At 41.2% G+C, this 13927-nt stretch overlaps 1 protein-coding gene across 1 annotated transcript in view; it reads left to right on the forward strand.

Annotated features, from left to right (window-relative positions):
• ANKRD31 (ankyrin repeat domain 31) overlaps positions 1 to 13927 on the forward strand; it is an 81427-nt gene that overhangs the window by 4085 nt on the left and 63415 nt on the right. Inside the window, 9 exon segments of the mRNA XM_064176330.1 lie at positions 628 to 698; positions 4902 to 4948; positions 5518 to 5612; positions 7351 to 7391; positions 12361 to 12585; positions 12587 to 12629; positions 12632 to 12710; positions 12712 to 12888; positions 12890 to 12986. Coding sequence (XP_064032400.1) covers positions 628 to 698; positions 4902 to 4948; positions 5518 to 5612; positions 7351 to 7391; positions 12361 to 12585; positions 12587 to 12629; positions 12632 to 12710; positions 12712 to 12888; positions 12890 to 12986 — 875 coding nt within the window.

The following is a 13927-nucleotide window of genomic DNA, read 5'->3' on the forward strand; positions in this document are numbered from 1 at the left end:
TGGCCTGCATCAGGAATGGTGTGGTCAGCAGGAGCAGGGAGGTCATTCTGCCCCTGTACTCTGCACTGGTTAGACCACACCTTGAGTACTGTGTTCAGTTCTGGGCCCCCTAGTTTAGGAGGGACATTGAGATGCTTGAGCATGTCCAGAGAAGGGCGACGAGGCTGGTGAGAGGCCTCAAGCACAAGCCCTACGAAGAGAGGCTGAGGGAGCTGGGATTGGTTAGCCTGGAGAAGAGGAGGCTCAGGGGTGACCTTATTGCTGTCTACAACTACCTGAGGGGTGGTTGTGGCCAGGAGGAGGTTGCTCTCTTCTCTCAGGGGGCCAGTGCCAGAACGAGAGGACACAGCCTCAGGCTGTGCCAGGGGAGATTTAGGCTGGAGGTGAGGAGAAAGTTCTTCACTGAGAGAGTCATTGGACACTGGAATGGGCTGCCCGGGGAGGTGGTGGAGTCGCCGTCCCTGGGGCTGTTCAAGGCAAGATTGGACGTGGCACTTGGTGCCATGGTCTAGCCTTGAGCTCTGTGGTGAAGGGTTGGACTTGATGATCTGTGAGGTCTCTTCCAACCCTGATGATACTGTGATACTGTGATAATCTGATCCTTTAATTACTGTTTTTTTTCCCTAGGATTTCCCTCTCCAGAAATGCATTTTCTAGGTAAATTTCATGAACTCACATGTAGTCTGAAGGAAGAACAGGTAAATACAGTTGGCATAGAAGTCATATGTTTCCTACTACACATCTGATTACTTGTTATTAGTAAACTCACTGGGCCTTCCATTTTCAATATGCAGAAGAGCCTGGTAGCTTACATCTGAAAGGAGTTGTATGACAAGATACTTGACATGTGTGTAGCACATTCTCTCCAGGAGTGTGTCAAAGGCTCTTCCCTGCTGTTACATGAAGCTATAATCTTTTAATTTTGAGGTTAAGCTCATGACAAAGATGATGAATTTGTGGAGCACAAACTTTATAGTATTCTCCCTTCAGGACCTGTTAAGCAACCATCTGAGTTAACACTCAGTTACTTATTATGAGATTAGCTGTGATCAGACAATTGTTTATTTAGAAAAGAGATTATAATCTGAAATGCAGAATAAAATACTGCTTTTTGTGATGATGGGTTGATTATTCTACTCTATGAATAACTCTGCACTGCCTAATCTGCTAATTAGCCCACATTTTATTTGCCACAGTTGGTAGCTAGCCATAAATATTTGTTCACCTGTGCAATCACATTTCCACCTGCATCTGATATACTCACAAAACAATGAGAAACAAGTAGAATAAGGTTTCTACTCTAACAGAAATTGTTTAAAACATGTTGCTGTTGCACTGTGTTAGTGCTGTAGATTCACCAGTCCAAAGACCACTACCTATGTGTCCTTATTCCAGGATAAGAGAGTCTAAAAAAAACCCAGCTATTCTGCTTCCTAGATGACAAAAACTACATTGAAAAATCACACTTCTTCTACTAAAGTGAATGTTTTCACAGAGCATTGCAGAAAATTAATTTGTCTCAAATGGAAGTTGAGAAAACAGTGAAAAAAATGAAAAAGATTCTGTAATTTAAAAAGCTTTTCTCCATGTGTTTATTTTGCTGCTTGCATATCCTGGAGTTGTGTGATTGAAATTTATCCCATTTTTCTGAGGATGAAGGGAATGATGGAGTTTCCCATTTATTTCCTAATCTAACTCTCTGTTGCCTAACCCAAGGCTCTAGTTACATGACTCTCACCGGAGTAGCCAGTCTGCAATGCCAGTATGGGATTACTCCAACTCCAAGGACAAATCCCTTGTCTGCAAAAGCAGAGGTCAGAAAAGCAAAGAAACTCAGTGCTTTTTGCCAAAAAGTTTATGTAACTCTCACTGTTTGATTTTTTTGTCATACCTAAATAGCATACTGCTGGCAGCTTGATCATAAGTAGCATGGGGACAGAACAGAGTTTAAATCTGTACCGAGTGTTGTAAGAAATGCTTTTGACCTGTCGTCCTTGATACTTGCATGTGTACATTGCATCAATGTGCACCGCTCAGATCCAACATGGAATGTGTTTACATGGAAGCTTTTCTTCACTGTGTCCTCACAAATGATCTTGAGTGTATACAGCATCTTGATGTGACATGATACAGGAGTCATGCTGTCCATAGTGGCTGTGAATTTTTTAAGGAGGTGTAACATCTGTTACAGTAGTTCCAAAGAGTCTTGGCTTTCTTTGTACTTCAGGTGGGTTGAGGGAGGCTTGGGATACTCTGTCATGTCTTTGATTCTACCATGTAAGAGCTAAGGCTTTCCTTTAACGGGGAATGCAGTAGATAATGCTGACAGATTTTGTAGGATTTGAGTTCTTTCTAACTGATGAGTCAAGCTGTTTCCTTTATTTATTAACTACCTGAAGGGAGGTTGTGGCCAGGTGGGGATTAGTCTCTTCTCCCAGGCAACCAGCAATACAATAAGGGGACACAGTCTCAAGTTGTGTCAGGGGAGGTATAGGCTGGATGTTAGGAGGAAGTTCTTGCCAGAGAGAGTGATTGGCATTGGAATGGGCTGCCCAGGGAGGTGGTGGAGTTGCTGTGCCTGGAGGTGTTCAAGAAAAGCCTGGATGAGGCACTTAGTGCCATGTTCTAGTTGACTGGCTAGGGCTGGGGGATAGGTTGGCCTGGATGATCTTGGAGGTCTCTTCCAACCTGGTTGATCCTATGATTCTATGACCTTATTCCATAGGTTGTTCAGGCAGGCCTCATTATAAATTTATGCTTTCACCTTTTTCAGGCTTTTTTCTCTTCCCCAGTTTGATGACCTGCAGCTGAAGTTGTAAGGTGGCATTTACAGCTCTTAAGAATAAACTGTTTTTTTTTTGTTGGGGTGGGGTTTTTTGTTTGTTTGTTTGGGTTTTTTTGTTGTTGTTGTTTGATCACATTCAAAGCCCCCTCAGATGTTTGGTATATAAATAAGTGCTGACGTAAGAAAAATCACTTGATTTTTTTAATTTAGTTTCCTTACCAAAAGCAGGAGAGAGGGCAAAAGGCCGTTGCTGTACTTGCAGTCAGTATTTGTGTAACTTTTGTGATTTAAGAAGACTGCCCAACCAGTCAGCAGTACATTGATTTTGCTTAGAATGTAATTTTTGGAGAAAACAAAATATTTCCTCCTCCTTCTTCTGAGATATAACAGTAGTTTGTTGAGCTTTAACTTCCTGAGTCAGTATAGGAGATTTAGCAGTTCTTCTGTCCTCCTGACCTCACTTGGTGTCTGGGTAAATGTTCTGTGTAAATACCCAGGCTGATTTGTACAGAAGGTGCATTCAGCAAACTCAGTAACTTTCTGCTGGCTATCCCTATGCTATATTTTGAAACTACGTCAGTAAATAATTGTTGCACAAGCTGTTCCTAAAAAATCTCTGCTGTTTCAGGGAGCCCTTCAGCTACTGGGTAGTTTCCATCTGATGCTCTTCAGACCACTGCTAAAATGGTTGCTCTTACTCAGTTGCTAATGCCGTGTACAAACGGGATCACCACTCCGTACAGAGTTTTCCTAGTGCTGCAAATGTTCTCCGCTGTGTGTCAGTGGTTTGCTTAAAATTGCAGTCAGTATGCTAATAGTCCTCTCATAAACCTGAGTCTTTGGTTTATCTGGAAGATAATTATTCTGCAGGTTCCTTGCCTGTCTTAATCACAGGATCATAGAATCATTTAGATTGGAAAGCTCCTTAAGGTTATTATCTATGTCTACCGAGTCTGGTGCTAAACCACATCCATTAGCACCACATCTGTGCATCTTTTAAACACCTCCAGGGGTGGTGATTCGATCATGTTCTTCAAACAGCTCTCTAAGGAGCCTCTTCCAGTGTTTAATAAACCATTTAGTGAAGTGATTCATTCTAATATCTAAACCTCCTCTGGTGTGACTTGAAGCCATTTACTCTTATCCTATTTGTTTTTCTGAGGGTAAGAGGCTGACACCCACTTGATGCAGCTTCAATTCAGAACTGCCCTCTGCCTCCATTTCTCCAGACTAAACCATCCCAGTTCTCTCAGCTACTTCACCTAAGACATATTCTCCAGACCCTTCATGAGCTTCTGTGGTCTTCTGTGAACTCAGTGCAGTACATTAACACCTCCCTTGTAGTGAGGGCCCTAACACTGAGCCCAGTAAGTGTATGTGTGGCTTCACCAGTGCTGCATACAGAACAATCACTTCCTTGGTCCTACTTGTAACAGTATTCCTGACAGAGGCCAATATGTTCATGGCCTTCATAGCCACCTGAACACACTGGTGGTTTTATGTTTGCCCTCAGAACTTTCTCTATAGGGCATCTTTCCAGCCAATCTTCGCCAGGCTGGCAGTGTTGCATGAGGTTGTCATGACCCCAAGTGCAGGACCCAGCCTTTGGTGGTGTTGAATCAAGTATCACTGGCCCTGGCCCGTCAATCCAACCTGTCCAAGTTCTTCTGCAGAGCCTTCATACCCTGAAGCAGATAACATTCCCTTCCATCTTAGTGTGCAGCCTTACCAATGCGGAGTACAGGGGGATAATCACTTCCCTCTTGCTGGTGGCCACACAATTCCTGATACAGGCTAAGATGCTATTGGCCTTCTTGGCCATCTGAACACACTGTTGGCACATGTTCATGTGGTTGTCAGTGGGCACACCCAGGTCCTTTCCTGCCATGCAACTTCCTGGCCATTCTGCCCCAGGCCTGTAGCGTTGCCTGAGGTTGTTGTGATGCAACTGTGTTTGTCCTTATTAAACCTCCCACAACTCTCCTTGGCCCATTGATCCCTCTGCAGAGCCTTCCTACCTTCAAGAAGATCAACACTGCCACCATAAGCATACAGTAAAGTAAATAATTCAGTAGTTGGTTTACTAATTTATTAATTTGTCATTTTTTCCATGTAGATACCTCAAGAGGCTTTTGCATCTGACCAGTCTCAGTCTCTGCTGCAGTGAGTATAATACATTGCAGAGGATTTCCAGTCAGGCATGTTGTGATTAACAATTCCATTATACCTCCATTTATATGATTTTAAAAATATTTGTTAAAAAAAAATCTCTGTATTCTATTGTGAAGCAATTTTCTTCTTTGCTTAGTGAAAGGTCTGAGTGCCCAGTATGGGTCAACTACTTGTAATGGTGTAAGAGCCTAAGCTACAGGAATGGCAATAAGCTACTCAAAGGAAAATCATTAAACAAATAAGCAAAAATGTGTAATAAATAATATTAGACCCTTTGTTCTTTGAAGTTATGGAAAGATGTCAGTACAGGAAGAAGTAATAAAAATTAGGCAGGGTCATTTCTTTCACTTAGGGAATGAGTTTCTAAGTGGAGCTGGCTGTGTTTGCAACCTGGAAGTCTTAGTTCCATGCGCCTTGAAAATAACTGTAGTTATTTCCAGAAATATTTGTTGAGTACAAAACTGCATAAATAAATTGAAAGTACTATGCAAATGTTCTTAAAATGAGCATATTACAATTCTTTGAGCATAAGAACTTTTTACTGAGTGATTTAATTCTAGGGGTTGGATAAACTGTCCATCAGCTACTGAAAATGTTCCTGAGCCTGATTTTTCACTAAATGCTGCAATAGAAGAACAGCAAAATAATTCTGTAGGTAAGTTGTATTTCGGTCATGGATTGTAAGTATTCTATTAAGATTTTCTTTAAGAAATAGCTGTTTTCCCAAGCCACTGATGTATGTCCATTGCTGTTTAATTTTCTGATACCAGTTTGTGCTGGTTTGAGGCTGATTGGAATATTTTAATGAGAGAAATTAGATCATTGGTTGTAAAGAGAAAATAGTGATGAAGTCTATATCATTCATTGGTTTCCTGAGAGGGACAAAAAGCTGAAATGTAAATAATTTGTCCCACTCTGGTCTGTGATGCTGCTTCTATTCACTTCCCCCTCACTCCACTCTAATACCTTTTCTACTAATCTTGACTAACAGAAACAGAATAAGCTTTTGCTGTGAAAGTAAAGGGAGAAAGAAGGGAGTAGCTTTGAGCCCCTTCTTGGCAGTTTCCTTTGTCTGGGAGGGAGTTTGGATTTCTGTGTTATTTCTAATTTCTGTGTAATTTTAAATACTTCTAAATACATTGTGTATATATGCTTGTAAATTTAGCTTTGCTGTAAATATAACTGCATCTTACTTCCAAGCCATCTGAGCTAGCCTGGTAAATTTCAATAGTGTGTGTGTGTGAGAAAGTTCTTAACCTATGACACAGTTACAGGCCACATAGCGCTCAAGTTCTATATGGATATATGAGGTAAGCATGGATGTAACAGTCACTGAGTGTTCCAACTTACTTCTTGCTAACACATCCAAGAATGGAAGTCATCTGTAAGAATCATAGAATCAACCAGGTTGGAAGAGACCTCCAAGATCATCCACTCCAACCTATCCCCCAGCCCTAGCCAGTCAACTAGACTATGGCACTAAGTGCTTCATCCAGGCTTTTCTTGAACACCTCCAGGGACGGTGACTCCACCACCTCCCTGGGCAGCCCATTCCAATGGCAAATCACTCTCTCTGGCAAGAACTTCCTCCTAACATCCAGCCTATACTTCCCCCGGCAGAAGTTGAGACTGTGTCCCCTTGTTCTGTTGCTGGTTGCCTGGCAGAAGAGACCAACCCCCACCTGGCTACAACCTCCCTTCAGGTAGTTGTAGACAGGAATGAGGTCACCCCTGAGCCTCCTTTTCTCCAGGCTAAACAAGAAAGGAGAAACAAACAGGTTACTGGTTATTCCCTAAATCTGTGTGTCACCCTCTTGTACTTTCAGTTGTGCCTCCACTCCTCTGTGCACCCAGCACTCCAGAGCTGCCCCATCTGTTTTGCTGTGTTTTGCTCCCTTCCACGACAATGTCTTGGAACAAATTTTTGCGAGCCCACTAGAACCATTCACTGTATCTCTGATGAGGAAATTCCCAGGGAGTCACATAAAAGGTGAAACATTCTGATGTGAGCCGGGGGCATGGGACCCACCCTTTCCAAAAGCAGTAAATTATTGAATTGTTTTCTCTGTCTTGTCTAATTGCGTTGTAATTACAGAGGGCAGGAGACAGGTCTCATCCTGTGGAATGAATGGCAATTTCTTATGCTGGTAGTCTGTGGAAACATAGGCCTCTAAACTTCCCTGAAGTAATGTGACAAAATATCCCTATGAGAGCCTAACTTTAAACCTTACTATCAGTTTCACTTAGGGAGCGTGACTGCAGTAATTTTAAAGATTGCTTGCAACTTTAGTCTTAATCACTAAGTGAGGCTGTTTGGTTAGAAGATGAGATCTTTCAGAACTGGAATTCAGTGATAGTACAACTGAAATATTTGTTTGCTTTCCCAAATTTAGATACTGAATTGAATGGAGTCCAGAAAGATTCAGGAGAAAAGGTTAGTGTATTTTAAAAAACTGAATGCATATAAAATATCATTTAATTCAATTAATATTACAGAATAGTTTACTGAGAAATACCTGGTTCTTTCATTTTAATAAGCAGTTGTAGCTAACACTGAGTATATTGGATGAAAGCCATTGAAGAACTAACCTTTATTTTCTCTTTAGGTAGGAACTGCAGTTATTAAGCTTTTATGGCACATGGGTAAGAGACATAGCAGTGAGTGAAACAGGAAGGACATCACCATGACAGAGAGTCTAGAAGGACTGTTAATTAATCTAAAGTAATGTAGACTTGTAGTAGTTTAAAACATGTTTCCCACTGTAGAAAACTATGTGTAGTGGCAGGCCACAGGCCAGTGACACATCTTTGTGGCAGAGAAGGTGAACAGTGTCCTGAGGTGCATTGGAAAGTATTATCCGCAAGCCAAGAGAGCTAATCTCCTACTCAGGATTGGTAAAGCCACCACTAGAGTATTGTGTCCAGTTTTGGGTTCAGCACAAGAAAGATATGGACACACTGAAGCGAGTCCAGCACAGGGCCATTAAGGTGATTAAAGAAGTGGTGCATCTGGTTCTGTGAGCCCTTTGACACAGTTCCCCACAACATCTTCCTCTCTACATTGTAGAGATAGGATTTGATGGGTAGATGAAGAATTGGTTGGTCCCATCCAAAGAGTAGCAGTCAACCACTCTGTCTATCTGGAATCATAGAATCATAGAATCAACCAGGTTGGAAGAGACCTCCAAGATCATCCACTCCAACCTATCACCCCGCCCTATCCAGTCAACTAGACCATGGCACTAAGTGCCTCATCCAGGCTTTTCTTGAAGACCCCCAGGGACGGTGCCTCCACCACCTCCCTGGGCAGCCCATTCCAATGGGAAATCACTCTCTCTGTGAAGAACTTCTTCCTAACATCCAGCCTATACCTACCCTGGCACAACTTGAGACCGTGTCCCCTTGTTCTATTGCTGGTTACCTGCAAGAGGTCTGAGCCTCATAAGTATGCAAGTGAGGGCCTGGTCTTGTGTCTAGGCCATACAAGCAGGTCTGTGTGGCTATGTGGATCAGAGAGCTGAGCTTGAACTTCTGAGTCTGAACCTCTGAACACGTGGTGCTCCTTTGCACTCCTCTTTATAGACTCTTAGCCAAGATTTGTGACTCATTTGGTCATCTAAAGTGACCAATCAGGCTGGCAGTAAGCCAAACCTTACCTTAATAGGCAGAAGCTGTTTGCCTGGACCCTCCCAATAGGGGATTACCTGGGTGGACCCCAGGGGTACACGGACTGGGTGTGTGTTTGTTACACAACCTGTTTACTGCCATAGGTCCCTGGCAGAAAAACATGTCCAGGCATGTAGAGGCATAGGGAGGCCTCAGTTTTGGGGCTGCGGCCCCTCCACCACAGGATTTATACTGATACAAGGGCTGGTGTAGAGACAGCATCCTCAGTGAGTTTGCCCATGTCACCAGAATGACATGTCTGAAGGACAGGATGCCATGCAGAAGGATCTGGAAAAGCTCAGGAACACGGACCTTTTAGAGTGGGTCCAGAGGACAGCCACAGAACTGCTTAGAGGACAGGAACACCTCTCCTGTGAGGACAGGCTGAGAGAATTGGGGTTGCTCAGCCTAAAGAATAGACATCTATAGAGAGACCTTTTAATACTTAAAAGAGGACTTATAAGAAAGATGAGGACAGTATTTTTAGCAGAGCCTGTTTGCAATAGAACAAATGGCAATCATTTTAAACTATAAGAGGACAGATTCAGACTAGACATAAGGAAGGCTTTTTTTTACAGGAAAGGTGGTGAAACACTGAAACAGGTAGCCCAGAGTAGTAGATGGCTCATCCCTGGAAACATTGAAGGTCAGTGCTAGGAGTTGTGAACATAGAGAAGACAACACTTCAGGGGACACTTGTTAACACATGTGAACACCTGATGGGAAGGAATGAAGAGGAGGGAGCTGGAGTCCTCAGCAGTGCTCACTGATAGGACAAAGATGGAATAGGCACAAATTAAAAATAAAATCCTATTTGAACACACAAAACCTTCTCTTAGTTGTGAGGGTGGTCAGACACTGGAACAGGTTGCCCAGGAAGGTGATGCATTTCCCACTGGTGGAGATACTCAGAACCTGACTGGAATGGTTCTGGGCAACCTGTTGCAGCTGACACTGCTTGATCAGTAAGGCTGGACTAGATGATCTCAAGACATCACTTCCATCCTCAACTGTTCTGTGATTCTTTCTGCATCATTCATATCCCACAATATTGCAGTGATCTTTGTCTCAGCTGTCTCAAAAGTGCTTGTAATGTTGATTCTTTGGAAAGGGTGAACTTTACTGTTGTTGTTTGACTCAGAACTAGCAAACAGAGGAGTCCACTTAACATTTCCGCTGTGTCCTTACAGTTTATGCTTCACTCTTAGTCTGTCCAGTTTTATCTTAAAATGTTTGCAAACCACACTTTGTAACACTTCCTTAGGAACTTTAAATTTTTTCTCAAACACATGGAAGAAAGATCCTTCCATATCAAGATTCACCTAGGTAATGTAAATACGCTATCTGCTGGAACTGACAGGCCAGATTTAAGCTTGCTTCTCCTGTCATGCACAGGGAGAGGTAGATATCTAAGGCTTGAGTAAGCCTGACTTGCTCATTGGCCTTCGGTACAGTGAGTTTATTAACACAAAGGTTTTTTATAGTTGTGATCAAGTAAATTGTTTTTTTTTTAGGATTAAGACCTCTGTTTCTCTTCCCTGTCTTTCTACTTTCACTGTTGGGAGGTTTGGAAACAGCTGAGGCTGGAGTTGAGTATGGCCATGCTTAGGTCTTGACTGAGTGCATGCATATTGGGTAAGGTGGGAAGACAAGAGATTCTGCTAGCAGCAGGTCAGCAGGATTTATGCCTGGATTAAGGAACACCATGATTTGCATTTGTACTCTGAATAACTGAGACATGAGGATAGTGGGATTTAAATCAAAGTTTATGAAGTAGTATGCTCATGCTTAGTGGAAGAGATTCACAGACACCACAATTGGCATTCAAACCCTAAAAAGAATTAACAGCCTTATGCCATATAGATACATTTTTCTTTTTGACATTCTTACATAGGAATCTAATTTTAAAATTAGTTGCTTGAAGCACCCTCTTTTGGTGGAGGATGGACCTTAATCTGCATTTACAACAATGCTGGTATTTTACTTCTGAGCTGCTGCCTGTGGGGGAATCCTGCTCCTCCCATGAGTAGAACTTTTGAACCATATTTACTGGACTGGAGTTCACATGAGAGGACTTCCTATTTTGATTCACACTCCAGCAGGCTTCAGCAATTTCTTTGTTCGTTTTCAACAGATGTTTGAAGGTACAGGGACCCCCGTAGGCACCACTAGGGCTTTAAATGTCTCTATGGGTAACTGTCATCTGAGAGTGGGTTTTAGGGAAGGAAAGGTTTGAGTTTTAATTACTTGTAGAGAAAGTCCCAAGGGATTTTTGCAAATAAAAGGACATGCCAAAGAAATGTAGGTAACTGTAGCTGGATGGGAGTTTTATGTGCTGCGTTTCAGTTGGCAGTTGGGTTTTTAGGATCTTGTAAAATTAGTCATTTATGGTTACCTGATTGATATAAATAAAATTTTTATCTGCTTTTCAACAAACAAGCCAAGCTTTTTTTCTTAGGAGATTTGTAATACACATGCCCACCATTTATTTCAGTTCTTCATTGGACTTGATGATCTGTGAGGTCTCTTCCAACCCTGATGATACTGTGATACTGTGAAAATTATGCTAGTGAGTTTTTCCACCAGTTGTTTAAAGTCTGGACAAATTAGAGAAGTGATCTAAAAATAAACTGTAATTCGGTAGAGCCAAGTAAGAAATAACCAGTCCTTTAAAAGGAGCAGCTAACTGCACAGGTAACAGGATAAGAAAGTGCAGCCAGTGAAATAATTTTTCAACAAAGAATCAGGGATCTGTAATGGTTTACAAACTGAGTATGAGTCAGTGCTGTCAGATTACCGCTGCGTTTTGTTGAGTGTGAATTTTAGCACAATTGTTACCAGGGATTAGAGGATTTTTGCACTACTCAGTATGACCACTTGCCGGCAGCAGGAGTCTAAAAATGTGTTAAGATTTTCTTAGAATCCAGTAATCCTAAACAACAGCACTATCATATATAAATGTTATATAGCAAAAATCCGTTTAAAGTCTGCTGAGGCATCTGTTTTTCTCCTTTAGGAGGATTTGAAACAAGGATAGGACACAAATGAAGAAGCTCTCAATTAGCATAAAAATTGATGCATTTCTTGAAAGCACCTAAAAATGATTGCAAAACCAGTAGCTTTTCCAAGAACACTTATGGTTTTGTGGTTCTATACTAAGTGTGGAAACTCAAAATGTGCAGCTTTCAGACATACTCCTAAAACTGTGAACTGAACCTTGTGAGGCACAAATGCTCCATATTGTGTGGGATCCACATAAACACGTAGTAAAAACTCACATATTATGAGGTTTACTTATTATGGTTTTTTTATATTATTGTTAGTATGTTCACTTTAATTATTTTGGGGGTGACAGAAACTGTTAATGCCTTTTATTTTGTTTTATTTAAGTCCTTTAACACTCTCAGGTCATTGGCATCTTTGACTTTGTAGCAGATACAATCTCTCTTGGGATTTTCACTGCTTGGGAAGTCAACAGTTCAAATACTCCACTTTTGGAACCAAGATCTGAATCTAATCTTTATTAATAGACTACATGAGTTTGTAGGGAAAATTCTAAGTTTTTCAATTTATGCAAAAAATACATATAAAATATACTCATATATATTTTTATATATATATATATATATATATGGATGACTCCTAAAGTGCATGTTAATTAAAAGCTTTTTAGAGGGAGTTTTTCCATTCCTTTTTGTAAACAGTGGTGTGGGCTTTTCAACGTTTAGATTTCACAGAAATTAAGTATTGATGATGACTTTCCAGAAATAAGCCTCTGTCTAAGTGCCCTTCTGGTGGATATTATGGCAGTTCCAAAGGAACAGACACCAAAAGATACATTTCCATGTATTTTTTAAGATTTCCAGAGAAATCATATGACTGTTTTTGACCCAGATGCAGAGTAAAAAGAATATTCCCCTAATACTGGCACAGGGCTTTCACTGACATCCTCAGAGAAGATTTTTCATGGAAGCATTCACTGAACGGAGTGTAGAGACTGGTGAATTTGTGATTTGTGGAGATCTCTTAGTGATTCTGAGGGTCTTAAAATGATAAACGCAAGAAGTTAGTGTCAGGGTCCTGCCTTTCCCATCTGTGGATGAGAGCACTAATGCTTTGCCAGTAGAACATGTGACAGTTTTGAATTCCTTGTCAGGATCTGTAGTGCAACGTGCCAACCCTGTATTGCCATGACAGACAACTTAAGACCAAGGGAGAGAGCAGTTAAATTCAGAACCGAGTGTTCTGTGGTCAGGTGATGACTGCACAAATAACAAACATGATAGAGCCTCAGCTTGCTCCACTTCATATCAAAGAAATAAGAGCCTTAACAGAATATAACTTGGAGACAAAAAATAAGCAAGTATACACACAATTAAATTAATAACTGAAAAGTTATGTTTTTCCTAGCAGTGCTTATTCAGTGGCTGACATGGAAACCTATGTCTTGGATTCTCTCCGAAGAAAGCTGCAAACCTCTGTTCTGTTAGTCCGTTGTGGCACACTAGTATATGCCAGCCAGTTCCATCTCTAGGTTCTTACTCACTCCAGTTCTGTTTTAACTCCAGACTGTAGTATGCTGTTTTCTGCTGTCATAGTTCTCACCACCGTAGCATATGAACACTTTGCAAGTATTACAAAGAAACTACAGCTCTGTCTTTGATGTAGACTAGAAAGATTATTTAATAGGTTTTTTTACACACATTTAGAAATGCATTTGTTTTGTTCAGTTCTGCCTGTACAAGACTTACTGAAAAAAATGGAGGCATCATTTTGTGGTCAGGTCCTCCTGTGAAGAAGCCAGTGGGTACAGATACAATGTATGATCCTCCTTTTTGTTTTCTTCTCTTGTCATGTGTGGTAAAGGTGATTTGGAACAGATCACTTGGATTCAACAACATTAATGCAAATATCTGGAGAGGAGCACAAAGGGAAAACTGCTATAGTCTCTTCCTGTTTAGATTAGAAAGAGAAGGGACACGTAGGAGATGTGTTTATGCTATGGAGTGCATTAGATAGGCTTTTTAAACCTGAAATACATTTCTCCAGTCTGTGTTGTCTTTGAATAATCTGGAGCTACAAATCAATGATGAACCACAAATAACTAGCTATTTAAGGTGGCTTTGCAGTGTTAACACAATGGCAAAAAAGCATCCAAAGAGTACGAGTAAATTCTGTCTTTAGCTGGTGATATTCATAGATTTATAGAATGGTTTAGGTCTAGGTCATCTAATTCCACTCCCACTGCCAAGGGCAGGGACACCTTCCACTAGACCAGGTTGTTCAAGGCCTCATCCAACTTGG

The sequence above is a fragment of the Pogoniulus pusillus genome, chromosome Z (genome assembly GCF_015220805.1).
Source record: "Pogoniulus pusillus isolate bPogPus1 chromosome Z, bPogPus1.pri, whole genome shotgun sequence".
NCBI lineage: Eukaryota > Metazoa > Chordata > Aves > Piciformes > Lybiidae > Pogoniulus > Pogoniulus pusillus.